This window comes from Myotis daubentonii, chromosome 8 (genome assembly GCF_963259705.1).
Source record: "Myotis daubentonii chromosome 8, mMyoDau2.1, whole genome shotgun sequence".
Classification (NCBI taxonomy): Eukaryota; Metazoa; Chordata; class Mammalia; order Chiroptera; family Vespertilionidae; genus Myotis; species Myotis daubentonii.
This window is the reverse complement of record NC_081847.1, coordinates 31,904,458-31,923,324: the sequence shown is the minus strand read 5'-3', so window position 1 is coordinate 31,923,324 and position 18,867 is coordinate 31,904,458. Positions and strand designations below refer to the sequence as shown.

The 18,867-nt window shown below is 52.1% G+C and overlaps 1 protein-coding gene across 1 annotated transcript in view; it reads left to right on the top strand.

Annotated features, from left to right (window-relative positions):
* Positions 1-13,220, top strand: part of TGM3 (transglutaminase 3) — a 37,184-nt gene extending 23,964 nt beyond the window's left edge. Inside the window, exons 8-13 of the mRNA XM_059705735.1 lie at positions 179-282; positions 2,180-2,425; positions 5,893-6,201; positions 8,780-8,937; positions 12,059-12,192; positions 12,605-13,220. Coding sequence (XP_059561718.1) covers positions 179-282; positions 2,180-2,425; positions 5,893-6,201; positions 8,780-8,937; positions 12,059-12,192; positions 12,605-12,752 — 1,099 coding nt within the window. The 3' untranslated portion in view covers positions 12,753-13,220. The remainder of the gene's footprint in view (positions 1-178; positions 283-2,179; positions 2,426-5,892; positions 6,202-8,779; positions 8,938-12,058; positions 12,193-12,604) is intronic.
* The last annotated feature ends 5,647 nt before the right edge of the window (positions 13,221-18,867 follow it).

Sequence of the window (18,867 nt, the reverse complement as noted above, 5' to 3'; positions counted from 1 at the left end):
TCACAGCGCTGTGAGAATCTGAGTGAGACAATGCGCGCCAAGGTTTAGCACAGTAGCTGACAAGTAAACTCACTTGACCAGTATCAGAGCCCTGCACTGTCAGAGCAGAGATAGGGTCTTGCCATTCACCAGCTGTGTGGCCTTGGGCAAGCTCTTCAGTCTCTGCTTCCATCTGCAGGAATTTCCACGTCTGGAATGAAGGCTGGTTTGTGCGGAATGACCTGGGGTCCTCGTACAATGGATGGCAGGTTCTGGACGCCACGCCCCAGGAGAGGAGTCAAGGTAACCCCCTGCTGGCCCACTCATGGCCCCTGATCTGGGTTTGGTTCTAAGTCACAGCCTTTACAGTAGTGGACAGTGGCACAGGAAGGTCACCTGAGTCCTCTCCATCTCTGGAAGTCACAATGGGATTAAAACAATGTATTTCCAAAGTACATTGCCTTCTAATTTTGCTAGGCTCCAGCGGCTATTTAACTGAGTGCCTTCCCTGTGCCTACACGGCTGCCATCGCTGCTGCGGAGGCCCTGGCATGTGCCAGGCAACAAGGAAAAGAAGCCGTCCTCTGCCAACAGTCATTTTCCTCTAGTAGTCTGTTCCTCCTAGCACAGGATTGTCTATTACCTTCATTTTTTGTTATTTCTTTCAAACTTAAAAAAAGTTAATTATACAAGTAATATGTGCGCATGCTTAAAGCTTTTTTTCAAATCATTCTCAAAGGACTTACAATGAACATTAAGTTCCCCAATGCAGCCTCTCTATCAGAAGCAACAAATGTGACCAGATTTGGGGGGTCGGGGGGGTTGGGGATAGGATAGTAACATGTTTTGGACCACTGTTTTCCAAACTTTTCACTGCAACCCATTAGTGGTTATAAAATCAAGTTAGTGGGCTTTGGTCAGTGTGCCAAGTGGTTAGAGCATCGGCCCAAGCACTAAAGGGTCTTGGGTTCAATTCCTGTCAAAGGCATGTGCCTGGATTGCAGGTTTGATCTCCAGCCCCAGTCAGGGCACGTGCAGGAAGCAACCAACCAATGTGCCTTTCTCACATCAGTGTTTCTCTCTCTCTCTCTCTCTCTCTCTCTCTCTCTCTCTCTCTCTCTCTCCCTCCCTCTCTCTTTCTCTCTCTGTCTCTCCACCCAACTCCCTCCCTTCCGCTCTCTAAAAATTAATGGGGAAAAAATATCTTCAGGTGAGGGTTAACAAAAAAAAAATTATAATATAGTTAATGGGTTGTGACCCTCAATTTAAGGAATGAATAAGATGGCATGGAAAAGGGTTGGGGGAAGCAAAGAAAATAGCAGGGTGTATTGGACATAGTAAGAGTAAGCACTGTCCTGTGAAACTTCCGTTTCAGGCTCATATATGTATGTGCAAGACGTAAAAACTATTTCTAGAGGTCATGGTTTAAAGAAACAGAAACAGTTGAAGGTGACTGTTCTGGGCACATAAAAGTGTGTGTGTACCTTTTTTGTTTATTTGTTTTGTAAATGCAAATTGGATAACACTCTTCTTTCTATTCTGCTGCACCTTGCTTTTTTCACAGCTGGGCATTTCATGAGTTAAACTATATCTAGATCTATATATCTAGATCTAATTTATATTCATCCATCCATTCATCTATCTATTATCTATCTACCTACTTATCCATCTATCTCTCTGTCTCTCTGTCTCTATCTATCTATCTGTCTATCTATCTATCTATCTATCTATCTATCAGCACTACCTACCAAGGGTGCTAAAGGGAGGTGACAGTCAGGGCTTGGGAGCTCAGAGGAACAAGACACTCCTGTGGGCTGGGTGTCCAGGTAAGTCTTCCAGGAATAGAGGTGTGATGATTTGGGAAGAACAATTTGCAGATGAAGAAAAGAGGCCACCCTGAGCGCAAGACAGTAAGGCTGAGGGCAGTGTGTCAGCATGAACTCTGCACCCACAGAATTCCGGATTGGGCTAGTCTCCTAAAGCGGTGGCGTCTGACCAGGGTGCCATTGCAGAAGATAATGACGGTCTGCGTTGAGTGCCTAATGAGAGGGGGCAGACTGTTGGGGCTGCAGGTGTTTGGCAGGGCAGAGGCAGGAGACTTGGGTGGTTATGGATGGTCCCCAGCAGCACAGGTCCTGGGTGGGCTGTTGCAGATGGGCCTGGCTTTGGCATGCACCCAACCTCTGCATCTTGGCCACTAGGGGTGTTCCAGTGCGGCCCCGCTTCGGTGACAGCTGTCCGAGAGGGCGATGTGAACCTGGACTTCGACATGCCCTTCATCTTTGCGGAGGTCAATGCCGACCGCATCACCTGGATCTACGATGCCCGCCGCAACACCCAGAAGCAGAATTCCTCAGACACAAATACCATTGGCAGATACATCAGCACGAAGGCGGTGGGCAGCTACTCTCGCATGGATGTCACCGAAAAGTACAAGTACCCAGAAGGTAGGAGGGGCACTGGTGGGGCTGTGCCACGCGGGGCCTGAGGGTGGGAAGACGGCTTTAGGGTGGGGAAGGTAAAATCCACATGCTCCTCCCTCATTCTCAGCCAGTTCTGCCTGAATGGTAGGACTGCTCCCTGGCACCTAACACCCAGTTCCCCAAACTGCTTCCAGTGAGGACAGACTGGCTCCAGCAGACGTTTGCCATGGGGCACAGGCGGCTCCCACTCCAGCTCATCTCCAGCTGTGTCCTATTGCCCATGACACTAATGGGGTGACAGCACTGTGACTGAACACACAGGGGAAACCTGGCCCCATGGGAGACCCCCAAGTGCTTTAGGAGACATTGGTCCGTCCTCCCACTTCCCTGGCCTCCAAGTAACGCAGGCAGGAAGCATGATCTGAACAAAGAAATGGACAAAGACCTGACCCCAAAGACATGGCTGTGCTGTATACACTTCTAACTCCCAAGAAGCTAGAGGAAGTGAGGCGAATGCCTGGGTCCCCGAAATCAGCATTTACATGCTTGCTGTCCCCCCCCCCGCACACACACACACACACACACACACACACAAAGTCACCAGGAAGACTAGTTGTTGTGAGGCCACCCTTAACTCAAATGACATTGTTGCTCTATTTTGGAAATTGCTATCAGAGTCAACAGCCTGTCTCTTTGAGGAGTCTCAATAGTGACAAAAGTTCTACATGTGAAGGTGATATTCATTTTCAGAAATAGCCTCAAGGAAATCAATGCTTGCCCTAGCAGCCACACCCCTCCTCAATGGGGCCAGCAACTGCTATGAAATAGCTGCTTCAGTGGATCCTCACAGTTGGTTCTGAGGGTCAAGAAAGGTGATGTCGTAAAGGTGCCCACAATACATCCCGAAGTAAACCTTAAAACTCTGTGCAACTGCTGGCTGTTGACGATGGCTGCAGTTCACACAGGAGGAAAGCCGAGCACAGGCGACGGGGTCTGACTCCAAGGTCAAGTAGATGGCCCTTCTGGGCAGTGGTATTTGTGGACATTTTGAGGCACAACTCCAGGGCAATGAGATTAGTGGCCTCAATTTGGCCCCATCTGTCTCTGCTGGCCATTCCCACCGTTGGGGTCAGATGGCCCTTCTCTCAGTCAATGAACATGGACTGACACCTCCTCAAGTGTCTGCTCTGTGCTCAGCTCTAGGGAGGCAACAAAGATCACCAGACAGGGCCCCTGCCCTTGCCGAGCTTCGCAGGCAGGAGAAGGCGGGCGCAGGGCGAGCGTTTTCAGCAAAGTCATGGTGTCGAAACCAGTGTAAGAGACGAGGCAGCAAATCACCCGGGTCAGGAATTGAACCCCAGCCCTACTACTTAGAACTGTGCAGGGTTCTTAGGAGCCCTGGTCCCTCCCTCACTTGCGAAATGAGTAGCAATGCCTGTCATCAGTACAGATGAGCTTGTGCCCTAAAGTGCCAAGTGCAGTGCGGCCACAGAGTGAGGACTTAATAAATGGTGATTTTTGCCAGCATGAATGTCTGTAGCCTCGTTAGAACAAGAACCACCCAAGGGGACTTTTGAAGTGCACTGCACTCGGATATATGATTCTGTGGGGTGCCTTATCTTACTGTCACCTCTTGGGAGCTATGGCTGTCCCAGTCAAACCTAAGCAATGGGGCCAGGTTGTAGCTGGGTTGGGGAATCCCTGCAGGACTCCTGGCAAGGCCCTGGCCCCTTCGTGACAACAGGGCTCATCACCTGCCTGTGGTTGCCCGGGTCTCCTTACTTAATGATGCCAGTTTGTCTCTGAGGGCCCCGGGGGAGAAAAGCTCATAAAATGGGTTGCTAAGCATTTGCGCAATAGCAACACAAGGGCGAAAACAGTAGCAGGAAGCTGAGTCTTGAGTAAGCCCAGCAGGTGACCTATATAGGTATCTAGGCTCTGAGCCTCATTGTACAAACATGCCTGCTTCGCGGTCCTGGGCTCAGAAGGCTCAGCTCCCTGCATAGACATCAGCCCTGGATGTGGGTGTCCAGCTCGGCTAGAGGATGGCAAAGCGCCAAAAGGAACCCAGCCCACCAGGAGCTGTCAGCTTGGGTAATCTGGCCACCTGCCTCCTTTTCAGTAGGTGTATGGGAGGAACCTGGGACTATGGGTCCTGAGGACTGGCTCTCTCTCTGCCTCCAATCCCCAGATTAGACTATCTCTTGGGCCAATTGCTTCCCCGCTTAGAGCCTTTATTCTAATGTGATGGGTTAAAATGAGTGGGCCTCTGAGGTCCCAGCCAGTTACCTGTAACTTATGGGAAAGGCCTTGCTAAGTTGTAAAGTGCTTACAGTAAGTCATTTGGTGTCTTAAACATTTCTCAGGTTGGTGGGGCAAGGTGGGACTAGAAGTATGGTCTGCAGATATAAACATGGTAATTCCTTGTGGACCTCTATCCGTGTTTCGTGTTCCTGGAAGGTCAACACCTTCTCATTGATAGTCTGTCTGTCTTCAGGTGAAGGCAGGGAGCCTGCTGTGAGCTGAGTGACCGACACTGGCTCAGATGCGTGGAGCCAGTTACTCAGCTCTTGCACATCATGGCCATTCTCCTGGGGCCACCTGTGCCATCACATTCAGCAGGACCCACAATTGGACATAGAGTCAGAAAACCTGTCCTTTGTGTTTTTGAAACTTGAAGTCTCTCGACAACTAGTCATAACTTGGAACCATACCAACCATGGGAAGTTCTTGCCAACTGACATGGACAAAAGTACCACTCTTCACTCGTACAACACCCTTAGGAACAAAGCAGAACAACACGGTTTAGTGGTTGAAAGTCAATTCTAAATCATAACCTTTTTTTCTGCTTCATTCTAACCTTTTCAGCTCAGTTTTTTTAAAAAAATATATATCTTTTTATTGACTTCAGAGAGAAAGGGAGAGGGAGAGAGAGAAAGAAACATCAATGGTGAGAATCCATTGATCGGCGGCCTCCTGCACATCCCCCATTGGGGATCAAGCCCGTAACCTGGGTATGTGCCCAGACCAGGAATGGAACCATGACCTCCTGACTCATAGATTGATGCGCAACCACTGAACCACACTGGCCAGGCCTCAGCTCAGTTTTTATTTCTTTTCCAATTATCTGTTTGTTTTTTTAAGTCTTACAAGGGACTTTCTATCCAAAATATGAATAAATAAATCTAACTTAATTGACCTACACAAAATATCAAATCATATAGTAATCTTACACAGTTGCTGGTAGAGCTTCCCCTACAGTTCCCCGGAAACTTAGAGCTGATAGGAAAAGCCCCATAGACCAGCTGGCCTGTGAGCCTCACGTTAAGGACGAATGGAGACCTGGAGAGGCCGGCCACTTGCTTGGATCAGAATCCTTGTGCGGCAGCAGAACCAGTGTCAGTCCCAGGCCACCTTTCCAGGCAGGGCGCTATCCTCGGTCCGGGTTGCCACCGTATCCCTGAGATGCTTCTCTCTTTCCCCCGACACAGGTTCAAGCCAGGAAAGGCAAGTGTTTGACAAGGCAGTGGGGAAACTGAAACCCAACAGAACATTTGGCCCAACGTCGTCAACAGAGGTCGAAAGAGACGAACGGGAGCCGAGCATCTCTGGGGTGTTCAAGGTCAATGGCATCCTGGCAGTGGGCAAAGAAGTTAACCTGGCCCTGACGCTCAAGAACCTGACAAGAGACATGAAGACGGTCACGGTGAACATGACGGCCTGGACCATCGTCTACAACGGCACGCTTGTCCACGAGGTGTGGAAGGACTCGGTCACCATCTCTCTGGACCCTGAAGAAGGTAACTCATCCTGCAGGCTGTGAGGCACCGTGTGTCCAAGGCCGCTGACATCCCGTTGGGGTTGGAGAGTTCGCATTGGAACTGACTCAGTTGTCTAAGGAAGGAGCAGGACACGGCCTTGCTGGTTAATAAGCCTTGGGTCGTGAGGTTTGGGAAATTGCTATCATGGCAAGCAGTGCAAGTCAGGGTGGTGCCAACCCAAATTCTTTCATGCCCTGGGAGAGGAAGGACGGCGGCTTGGGAAATCATAGACATACCGCAGTATCCCTTACAGCAGCGATTTTCAACCGGCGTGCCGCGGCTCACTGGTATGCCGCAGGAATGTCTAAAACATGCAACACTTGACTATGTAGTCAGGGGCACTGACCTCTTTTCCCTTAGACTGTCAAAAAAAAAAATGACAGCAGCCAACACACATTAGCCATCTGGTGTGGATGAATCAAAATGATACCTTTTCTGTGGATCATATTAGCAAAAAATATCTATTTTGTGTCTGTGTGCTGCAGAATTTTCCTAATTAGGAAAATTTATGTGTGCCCTGAGATGAAAAAAGTTGAAAATTGCTGCCTTTGGGTCTCTACCACTTCCCACAGTGCGCAGAGCACTTCCTTATACACTGCCTCACTTCATCTTCTAAAAAATAATAGAGTCCAATGCCCCCAGTTTACAGAGGCCAAAACTGATGCTTAGAGAGATCGCTTAAGGAATTGAGTGTCATAGCTGGTAAGTGGCAAATCCAGGGCCTCGGTCCTCGGTTTCCTGATGCTAAAGTCCAGTGCTACCCTCATCATCTAGGACAGTGGTCAGCAAACTGCGGCTTGGCAAACCGCGGCTCGCGAGCCACATGCTGCTCTTTGGCCCCTTGAGTGTGGCTCTTCCACAAAATACTGACTTCAGCGCATGGGCCACGAAGTTTCAATCGCACTGTACGTGTGCACCCGCACGTGGTATTTTGTGGAAGAGCCACACTGAAGGGGCCAAAGAGCCGCATGTGGCTCACGAGCCGCGCTTTGCCGACCACGGATCAAGGATGTATATAGATAGCTGCCACACACACCCTCATGCCACCCCCCCTACCCCACAATGAGCCCCTTTTTCAGGTTTGACCCTAGAACGGTGGCAATATGCCACGTGGTCTTGAGCTGCCAGGGGGTGAGTGGAGTTGCCTGGTGAGTGATGGGTTTTCTGGGAGGCCCGAGGATTTGGGAGGAACAGTGAGTCCTTGCCCCCTGGGTGGCACAGACAAAAAGGGAGTAGGTGGAGCGGAGAAAGCCTGGTGCCGGGGAACCCTCAGAAAGCAGGTGTGCCCGCACTGGCAAAATCTCCCAAGCTGTTATGAAAAGTTGGGACTTACAAAGCAGATTAACAAGGGTGGGGTGGCTATTTGCTTCACAGCAGGAACTAATAAAGGCGGATTAACTACACAGCCCATCCTGAAAGAATTCTGTCTGCAGAGAACCCCAGACGCGCCACACCTGTCTGAGGGCAGCATTCCCCATTCCCCGGCAGGCAGGCCGACTTCTCGCGGAATTCTAGCAGAAACCCTCCCGCACCAGCAGCAGCCGGCTGGCCGCTGCTTACCTTCAGGCTCAGGGGGAGAGCTGGTTCTGAAGGCCGAAAATCATTCACAGGAGGAAAATGGTTCCAAAAACTACACGCATCGTTTTTGCAGGAGGCAGCAGTGAAATGGGAAAGGGGAGGAGGCAGGTGAAGCGCTCGCTCTCAGAGGCCTGACGCTTCACCACTTTCTGGGTGACTCTGTTAGTCCCTCTCTTTTCAGAAGGGAGCCCCAGGGTTCATTGTCTGAGAGGGTAGGACCAGTGGTGCAAGGGCCTGTTGTCTCCCCACTGGGGGCAGACTGGGCATCCCCCTCCCCCCCACAGGCAAAGGCTGCTTCCTCCTCACAGTCTTACCTCAGAGGGTATAGGACACTGGGGGGGGGGGACAGGCCACCCAGCGTGACTCTGTGAAGGAGAGTGGGGTGCCCTGGACCACAGAGGAGGGAGACATGGCCTTGACGTTTGGGGAGGAGCCAGATAAATGGAGAAAAGCTGAGAAAGGCATTTCCCTCCGAGGGAACCTGTGAATCTAAGCAGGGAGGTGGCTCTGCGCCAGTTTTGTCGAAGGAACATGAGCGCACAGAGGTTCTTTGGAGAGGCGAAGGGCTCAGCGACGCAGGGCCAGACTGAGGGGTCTGAACTGTATTCAGCGAAGAGCCGCGGAAGCTTTTAGAGGTGGCCTGGAAGAGGGGCTGGGGGCTTCTTTTAAAGCCTGTCTGACTGATGTGTGTGGATGACTCGGAAGCAGGAGAGACGGGAGGTGGGGAGGTGGGGAAGTGGGGAGATGGGGGGTGGGGGGCTGGAGAGGTGGTTCGGGTGCTGTGGCCATAGAGTCCCAGGCTATTAGAGGAGCTGGGAGGCTGTAAGCACTCAGTTGGTCAGTCCCTGGCTTCCCTTCCTAGTTGTTGTGTCATCATCACTCGACAGTGAGTTAACATTCCTATTCGCCCCCTGCCCCTCACACGGACTTGGCTGGCATCAGCTCCCTCTCACTCTGCTCCCCTGACTTCGCCTTCCAGAAGTCCAGCATCCTGTGAAGATCACATATGCTCAGTATGAGAAGTACCTGAAAGCGGACAACATGATCCGGACCACAGCCGTGTGCCGGGCCTCCGACGAGGCCGAGGTGGTGGTGGAGAGGGACGTCATCCTGGACAACCCCACCCTGACCCTGAAGGTAAGGAGTGGGGAAGGGGTGCCTCCCCCGCCAGCCAACCCCATGAGCCACAGCCCTCCCAGACCACAAGGAAGGCCCTTCCCTGGGGAAGGGGCAGAGGACTGGGGTCCAGCCTCTGCCAGATGGAACAGCCAAGAGATCTCGCTCAGACCAATATCCTTGCCCCGATGGGGGAGATAAACAGGCACAGGGCCCCATGGCTTCTTGGTTCCTGTTCTAGACCCACTGGGGGTACCAGCTGAGGAGTGGCTGGAGGGACTCTTCCGTTCACTCACACACCCACTCAGCCCTGAGCATCTGCTGGGTCCTGGGCCATGCCAGGCTCAGGACCCAGAGGGCACAAGGGGCAGGTCCTGCCTGGGGGGCGCCCAGCCCGGTCTCAGACACATTTGTAAAGCAGGTCAGAAATGGGCACCACTCACGTGCATCTCTCCCCTCACTCTCCGGGCCCCAGAGTCACCACTGGTAGACCCTTAGGAGCCGATTCTCATGCTCCCAGACTCTGCCATTTCCTACAGAGTAAACCAAGCGGGTAGGAGAAGGAAAGAGCCAGTTACTGCCAGCCCAGGGCCTTTCAGAGCATCCAGGCTCGCCTGCAGCCACAGCAGCATCTCCTCGGTGGTTGAGAACGAGGCTGCCTCTGTCGTTGTTTGTGGTTACAAGCCCGGCTCCTAGGAGCCCAGGCTGTGGGGCTTGCAGGTCTGCGGGAGGCGCATGGGACCACGCGGTCTCTTCCTCAGAACCAAACCCTAAAATACTTGTGCTGACTCCAAGCCTCCCCCTGCTCTCCCAGCCCCAGGCCCCTACCCACCCCGCAACCCAGGCTGGAGGCCACCATAGCCAGACAGCTGAGGGGTAGGGGCTGGCAGGCAAGGACAGACAGAGGGGATGGGGTCTTCCCGTGAGGTCCCCCAGAGAGCCGCATGGATCAGGCGCCTGCTGTATCTGCCATCCGCCGCACCTGTCTAGACAGTTAGGCCTTTTTCTGTTCGATCACGCTGCCAGCAGCCTCCCAAGCCACAGATTTCTGACAGCTGGGTAACTGTGGCTGCCCTGGTCCCAGCCCTGCCTGAGCTGCACCCTCGCTGAAGGGGTTCCTGACCTCAGACAGAGGTCAGGGGACCCTTTCACTGTCCTGGTTAGTCTGATCGGTGCTTCAGCTTCAGGATGAGCGGGGCGGTCCCCCACCTCCGGCGCTAAGGAGCCAGTGGCTGGATGGCCCGTTACCAATAGGGGGGGAACCGAGCCGGGCCTGTAACCTTGTACCCAGGCCCCACCGCTTCTCAGCAGCGACCCTGAGGAAGTCCCTTCGTCCCTGCATCTCAGTTGCTCCAACTGTGTCATGGGGATAAGAAAATGTTTCCTTTGCAGGGTATCCTTTCCTCAGGGGGGACTTCCCTGGCATCCCACCCCCTCCCCAGATTAGGCCTGGCCCCTAGTTCAACTCCCTCAGAGCCCGTGTCCTCTTGCTTCACAGCACTGGTCAGAGTTGACGTTACCCCTCTATTGGTGGGATTGCTTGGTGGGAGTGTCCTCCCAGACATAAACTCCATGAGAAGAGGCCCTCCCCGGCTCCGGGCCCCTGGCTGTCTCCCCAGCATACGCTCTGAGCCGATAATCAGTGTCTGGAACACAGAAACACCCCTCTCCACGGCACAGGGACGCTTGGCTCCTGGCTTGCATTCTGCGCCACCCACAGAGTTCTCATGGTCAGTCCCTGCTGTCCCCTGCTTGCTCAGGCCCCTCCTACTTCCCAGGGCACTTCTAAGGGGAGCAGGGTCCCCGGACACATGATGGACAGCTGAGTGCCGATTCCTGCTCCGGAGGCTGGGAGGCGAGGCTGGGGAGCAGCCCGTTCAGTTATGAAAACTTTCTGCGTTAAAATGATCAGTGTTTAAATGAAGTTAGGTTTTCCCCACTATATTCCCTTACTGAATATCCTCCTCCTTTCTTATAGCGTTATCTTTTATTCAACACTTTCGTGCTATTTCTTTGGGATTTCCATATCAAGTCTTTAAAGAGCCCATAAAATCTTTAGAAAGGAACTCAGGCCGGAAATGTGCCATCGAGAACTTTCTTATTGAATCTGGTTAAAAGGCATCTGCTCTTTCTTCTTTGGGGCATCTTCGTCTGAATTTCCCCTCAGCACATTCTCTCCTCTACTTCGGCCTCCAGAGAATCAAGACATCCTTGTCTCTGTTGAATGAATCAACGCATAGCTCACTGAGAGCAAGGCGCAGATTTTTTAACTCTTGAGGGGCGATCTATATGAAAAGATAATAATTAGGGCAAAACTCCTTATCTTGTCTGGCACTGGTTGGCAGTTAGCTTCCATTTCCAACACGCTTTCTTCCCATCCCTGATCTCATCTGGTCCCTCCAGGCCCGGGCAGGAGGGCAGGAAGGAAGGACTAGTTTCATCAGCTGCGGGAGCTGAGGCCCAGTGTGTCCCCTCCTTGGCAGAACCATAGCTTTCAGCTTTGGGAGCGAACAGATCGTCCAGGTTGCTTCTCTGACCAAAGACGGCACAATGCTGGAGCCCTGTCCAGGCCACAACATGACCTATGGGGAGAATCCGGGCCCCAGAGGTTTAGAAGGGCATCACTAGATGGGTGTCATCAGAGGAGAATGGCCTGAAAGGTGGTGAGGGCCCCTCCATGGGAGGGGAGTAAGCTGCAGCCTCCTGGGGGTGGGGGGTGGGGGGTGGGGGCCTCCAGGCTGGAAGGGAAGAAAGAGAACCAGTGAGCGGAGGTTCAGGAAAAATACTGTTATTAAGTTCCGAATGAAACCTTTCCCCACCCTCAGAGCGGCCCCCAGTGGAGCCAGGCTGCCGTCCTGGGAAGAACTGGAAAGCGGGCCTGTGCACCCGGCAGGGAGGTTAAAGCGCTCTCAGCTTCTCCCTTAAGCCTGGGTGTCCTTTCTGTAGCATCGGGCGGGGGGGTGGGGGGGTCCAGCAATCTCCTAGAAAACCCTGCATGGATGGCGCTGGCCCTTAGGAGGACTAAACAGGCAGTCCTCTCCGCCTTCGTCCTCAGTGACATCTTCCCGTCACCGCGTCGCCCGCCAGCCCGTCCGCTCTCAGAGGGTGGCGGCTGACTCACCCCCATCCTCTCTCCCTGCAGCTGATGGACCAGGCGCGGATGCGGAAGCCTGTGAACGTGCAGATGATCTTCTCCAACCCGCTGGACGAGCCGGTGAAGAACTGCGTGCTGATGGTGGAGGGCAGCGGCCTGCTGCTGGGCAGCCTCAAGATCGAGTGAGTCACAGGCCTGGGGCCCATGTGGGACGGCGGGAGGGGGCCCGAGGGGCCTCCCGGGCAGGGCGCACAGAGGTCCTCTAGCCTCAGAGCTGAGATCTGCCCATAGGCGCACACACGTGCATTTGGTTTAGGGTTCACCAAACCTAAACTCCTGGGAAGTCCAGGTCGCCAGAGCTTGGAGCTGGTCCCGAGGGCTGAGCATATTTGGGGGATCAGAGGACCCCCACCACACCTGCCGATGGGTCCCAGGGCTGGAGGGACCCCGGGACCCAGGCAGCAGCTAGCAGGAGCTAAAGAAGCAGTGACCTTGTCCAGCCCCCACCAGAGCAGGACTGGAGGCCACAGAGGCCTGTCCAGCCTGCAGTCTGTGAATGTCGCCATCAACACTGATTCATGCCCTTCCCCGCAGCGTGCCGAACCTGCGCCCCAAGGAGCAGTCCCGGGTGCGTTTTGAGATCATGCCCACCCGGAGCGGCACCAAGCAGCTGGTCGCCGACTTCTCCTGCAACAAGTTCCCGGCGATCAAAGCCATGCTGTCTGTCGACGTGGCGGTGTGAAGGGCCCAAGAGGCGCCACACAAACTTGGGTACCACGGAGCAGGCAGGGCTCGCCTGTCCAGCCTGGGAAACCCACTCTGTCCCCCAAGGCTGCCTGGACGGGGAGCTCCAGCCTCAGCACACCCCCTCCCTGACTCCCAGGCTGGGCTGGCTCCACCCGGCCTGAGACGTGACCACTTTGCATGTCCCCCGGCTCTCCCTGCGGCCGCCTGCCTGTGAGCCCCATGATCCTGCTCAGCCCTCTCACCCATCCGTGCAGCAGGGGGAGCCGCACCTGACCCCGCGGCTCTCTGGATGGATACAGGGAACAAGACGGTCTGGACTGTTTGCTGATCCCTAGCCTGCAGTTGGGACTTTCCTGCTCCTCCTTCAGGCCACTGTGGAGGGGAGGGGAGGGTTAGCCATCTGTCATGGCAACTCACACCCTTATACTCAAAATAAATGTTAAAAAGAGCACCATTGCACTGCACCGACTCCATAAGACTGCTGCCTCGCCTAAGGTGGTGGGGAAGGAGAGAGGGGCTGGGGCCGGGTCCTTCCGGAGAAGAGATGGCCTTGGAAGACTTGCTCTCCATGTCCCAACACCCAGAGGGCGTGGGCTTGTTCTGTGTGGTTCCAGATGCAAAACTAGGGAGATGTTTCAAGTCAATTTAGGAAAACTTTCTTTTTCTTTTTTTTTTTTTTTTACAGAGAGGGAGAGTGGTAGAGAGTTAGAAACATCGATGAGAGAGAAACATCAATCAGCTGCCTCCTGCATACCCCTTACTGGGGATGTGCCCGCAACCAAAGTACATGCCCTTGATCAGAATCAAACCTGGGACCCTTCAGTCCGCAGGCCACCGCTCTATCCACTGAGCCAAACCGGTCAGGGCTAGGAAAACTTTCTAATGTGATGTCCACATTAGGTTAGGCCGCCTTGGGAGGGGCTCCTAGTCACACAGGCTCCCAGAGCTCAGGGCCCTCACCGGCGTCACAGTGAAAAGACTTCTGTCTTCACGGGAACAGAGCAGGTCCTGTGGTGGCCTGGCCTCGCGGCTCATGTGGGCTCTTTCCTCCTGGTGCCACTCTCCTCCGCTAGCCCAGGAGAGAATGTGTCACTTCCGGTGGCCTCAGCATGGCCAACTCAGCGGAACACTCCCTGCCTTCACACACGCTCTGATGGTTCCCCAGTCTTTGCCCCTTGAAATAACTCCAAGCAGACCCCGTAGCTTTCCTGTTGCTTGTGCTGACGGATCCCATTTGGGCAATCACACCTCACTTTCTGAATGTAAGGGCCCAGTCCAACCCCATGTCCAGCTCAAAGCTCCTGCCCTCTGCTCAGCTGGGGCCTGACCCTGGCTTGCAGAAGGCTCTGTCCCGTTCCTCTGCTTCCTTCCCCTCCTCCCATGTGCCGCCTGCTCCTGCAGAGTCAGAGCAGAGAGAGAGATAATCGAGAGAAAAACGACCGAGGTCTATTCACCGGTGCTCTTGCAGCATGGCCAGCGATGCCCTCTGTGTGGCAGGCGTGTGAATGCAGGCTTTCTGCACCACATGTTCCCTGATGCGGGCAACATGCCCCTCAGTGTCGGCCCCCAGAGGTTCACCCGTCACCTCCCACTGCACTGGAAGTCGCGGTGCTTTCATGATGCTGGAGCCCACCTACCTTTCCGGGGGCCCACTGCCCATGGGAGCTCAGACCTCGTTGCCTCGCCAAACAATGGACAAGCAGCTGCCCCAGTGGGCCCCTCTTCTCCTCTTGCATTTTGAGGGGCTCCAGCCCCAGCTTCCCTCCTCCAGGATGCCCCTGGGCGCAGCCAGCACAAGAACCTGAGCCCATCACCTGCCCTGCTCCCACGGTCAAGGATCTCCCAGCAGCTCCGGTGTCCGCACGCAGCTGGGCGCCGCCTCCGCAGAGTGGGCCTCCCCTGAGAATGGCAGTCTTGTCTCTCATCTTGAAGCTTCGCCACTCCCTCCAATGTTCTCGGGGCCTCCCTTGCTGCTTGACGTGGCCTGGAGATGGGGTGCTCCACTGTCCCTCAGACACTCTGCCCCAGGCCCCAGCGAGGAGGGTGAGGGTGAAATAGACAGACTTCTGCTCTGGTTTCTGAGAGAAAGAAAGAAATCCAGAGGTTTCCGTTTCCTCCCAGCCCTGTGAGGCCTGCCCGGGACCTTCATTCTCTCAGGCTTCCGCCTTGTCAGCCAGCATTTCCTGAACGCTTGCTCAGTGCCAGGCTCTGGGCTGCGCACGGGCTCCAAAGAGATTAAAAATCAACAACAGCATGATCCCCCCCTGCGGGTTTCTACTCTCGAGAGCGATTCCTAAGGTGTGACATTAAAAATTCATGTGGAGTTTTAAATCAACCCCAGGCACATGTGTCTTGTATCTAATAACACTCTTCCACCCGCGTGGGTTCTGAAGAATTTTCGCAATAAAACTAAGAAATAGCAGCAGAGGCCCAACACCGCACTTATTTCTAGTAGAACTGAAGTTGGAGGCTGCAGCGCAGTGTGAGATGCAAGGGGGCCTGCCAGCTGAACCCCAGAACAGGAGGCTTGGGTTAGGGTATATACCCAGATGTCACCGCAGGGAACCCCAACATGCCAGGGTCCTAACCAAGGTAGGCACTTACCTCTTTCTTGTGAAAGAGCCAAAGGAGGCCATCCAGGAACCCAGGCTGCTTGGTCTTAAGAGTCTGTCATCCTCCACGTGTAATTTCCACCTTGTGGTTCCAGGTGGCTATTCCAGCTCCGGCAAAATGTCCCCAGTCAATCAGCAAGAAGGAATAGGTGGGCACCCTCTTTCCCACTAAGGGAACAATCTGAGAGTTGAAAGTTGAAATGATACATTTCGCTTCTGCTCACATCCCATTGGCTGGAACTTAGCGCAGGGGAAGTTGGGGAATGTGGTCATTAGCTGGAGGACGTTTATCCAGCCAATAGTCAGGGTTTCAATCACTATAGAAATAAGGGAACTGGGTATTGGGGTAACCAGCAGTCTCCATTACCCTGACCCACCAAGACATGGGCCATGCAGGCCTCGGGTGGCACTCCCCTCCATGGCGGCAAAACAGGAACTTGGAGGACCCTTGAGCCAAGAGCAGCAAAGGAGAAGTTGGGACACACACACACACACACACACACACACACACACACCCCTAGTTATTCTCCCCAGGTTATTCCATATGGTAAGCCCCACCCCTGCCCAGGACAGAGAAGCTGGGGACATGCCTAGTGGGGAACTGTTCCTTGTAGTAACCAGCAGCATGATCAGCCTTTTCCCAGAACGGATCTTGGCATCCTTAACCCACTCTGCTCCTTCCAACCCTCCTGCCTCAGGGACGATCTCTGGAGCCTCAGGTATGCTCTTCCGAAAATATCCTCCCTGGGCAGAAGTCTGCCCTTTGAAACTGCACTAGTGTTTGGAACCAGGCAGATGCTACCTGGATCCCCGCCTGGTGGGAGCTCAAAATGAGAATCAAATGAAGCAAAAAAAAAAAAAAATAGAATGCATCAGTTAGATCCTTGGGAGTGTCAAGATGGATAGAAGTACAAGAGAGTTACTGGGGGTGATGCCTATGAAAAAATAAGTAGGAGCAGGAATAGCGTGTAAGCCTTCAGACCACGATGCAGGTCTGCCCCTGTGAAAGGAGAGACAATGCGGAAGGAAAGAGGTTTGGGAAGGAGAGCCCAGGTGCCGCTCTGAGAAGCTGGGACCTGCAGTACAAAGGTTCCCACCCAGGTCACCCCGGGCAGCCATGGCTGGGGCTGCCCTGGACGGTCATGGCCACAGCTCGAAAGCTGAGTCAGGTCTTGGATGTGCTGCAGGTGCCCTCTGTGCAGATAATCGGCACGTTAGTTTCACTGAAGGGAGCGCCGAGCAGCACACCTTCCCCGCTGACACACTGACCCTGGAGGCCATCCTGAGCAGTTTGGGGACTCCTCAGGGACAGAGGCCGGCACTTCATTCCCGCCCTCTTTAACCAGGAAAAGAGTATTTACCCGGTGCACACGGAAGGTCTGATGCATGAGTGAGTGTGTGTGTTCAAGCATGCACTTGTACCCATGACTCCTTTGAAAGGACAATGTGATTCATGGGAACCCCTTCTATTTATTGTTTTAACTGTCCGTCTTGTTGGGTCCCACCCTCACACGTTTGAAGAGACGATGCAATTCAATATCCAGTTAAACACTGCCACTTGAGAATATTTACTATGTGCCACGCCCTAAACCAAGCGTTTACATGCAATACCTGATTTAATCCTCCCGACAAACCTAAGGGATAGGTACTAATGTCACCCCTGTTACCAATGAGGCTCAGACATGTTATTTGTTCAAGACCACAGAGCCATGAGGTGGACAAACTGGGGTTCGAACCCTTCTCTGGAGGTCCAAACCTTCAGAGCCAAAGCCACCATGATAATGTGTCAGATGCTTTTGATGGCCTACAGCCGTGCCTCCTCTGCCTTGCTAACTGAGTCCTGTTTGCTCTGTTGTTCAATACCAGTTGGTCTAAACTAGCAATTGTCAACCTTTTTCATCTCATGGCACACATACACTAATGACTAAAATTCCGCGGGACACCAAAAAATATATTTTTTGCTGATCTGACCAAAAAATAAAAGTAGTTATGATTTTGATTCACTCACACGGGAAAGCGATTGTTGTGTTGAGCGTTATATTTTTTTATTTGATAATTTAAACAAAAAGAGGTCCTTGCCCCTGACTAAATAGTCGGGTATTGCATGTTTTAAAAATTCTTGTGGCACACCGGTTGAAAATCACTGGTCTAAACCCATCCTGATAATATTTCCCCCTTTTGCCAGTGATTTCCTTGGAAGTAAATACCAAGGAGTGTGAGCACTGGGTTGTATGGTAAGGGAGTATGTTTAGTTCTGTAAGAGCCTACCAAGCTATCTTCCGAAGCGGCTGTACATTTCGCATTCCCACCAGCAACGACTGAGAGGTCCTGTTGCTCCACATCCTCACCAGCGTCTGGTGCTGTCAGTGTTCGGATTTCAGTCATCCGAATGGGTGTGTTGTGGTATCTCGTTGTCGTTTGAATTTTCATTTCTCTTATGACATGGACATGGAGCATCTTTTCATATGCTTGTTTGCTATTCATTTATTGTCTCTGCTGAGGTGTTTATTAATATCGTTGGTCTATTTTTAAATCAGGTTGTTCTCTTCTTGGTGAGCTTTAAAAGTTTTTGCATATTCTGAATACAGTTCTTTATCAGGTATGTCATTTGCTAATATTTTATTCTAGTCTGTGGCTTATCTTTTCATTCTCTCAATAGTGTCCTTTGTAGATGAGAAGTTATTAATTTTGATGAAGTTCAGTTTATTAATTCTATTATGGATCATGTTTTTGGTGTTGTATCTAAAAAATCATTGCCAAGCCCAAGGTCATCTAGGCTTTCTCTTATGTTATCTTCTAGAAGTTTTATAGTTTTGCATTTTACATTTAGGTCTGTGGATTCATTTTGAGTTAATTTTTGTGAAGGGTGTAAAGTCTGTGTCTAGATTCATTTTTTTGCATATAAATGTCCAGTTGTTCCAACTCCATTTGTTTAAAAAACTATCTCTGCTCCATTGTATTGCCTTCGCTCCTTTGTCAAAGATCAGTTTACTATATTTATTGGGGCTGGGCTATCCCATTCCATTGATCTATTTGTGTATTTATTATTATTATTATTATTATTATTATTATTTTGCTGATATCACACTGTGCTGATTACTGTAGCTTTATAATAAGTCTTGAAGTTAGTCCTTTGATGTCATCCTTCTCCTTAAACATTGCGTTGGCTATTCTGGGTCTTTTGCTTCTCCACATAAACTTTAGAATCATTTTGTTGATGTCCACACATAACTCAGTGGGATATTGATTGGGATTGCATTGACTCTGTAGATCAAGTTGGGAAGAACTGACATCTTGACAATATTGAGACTTCCTATCCAAGAACATGGGATATCTGTCCTATATTTAGTGCTTTGATTTTTTTTTTCATTAGAGTTTTGTAGTTTTCCTTCTGTAGAGCTGGTACGTATATTTTTAGAATTATACCTATTTCACTCTTATGGGTGCTAAAGTAAGCAATATTATGGTTTTTATTTCAAATTTCACTTGTTCATTGCT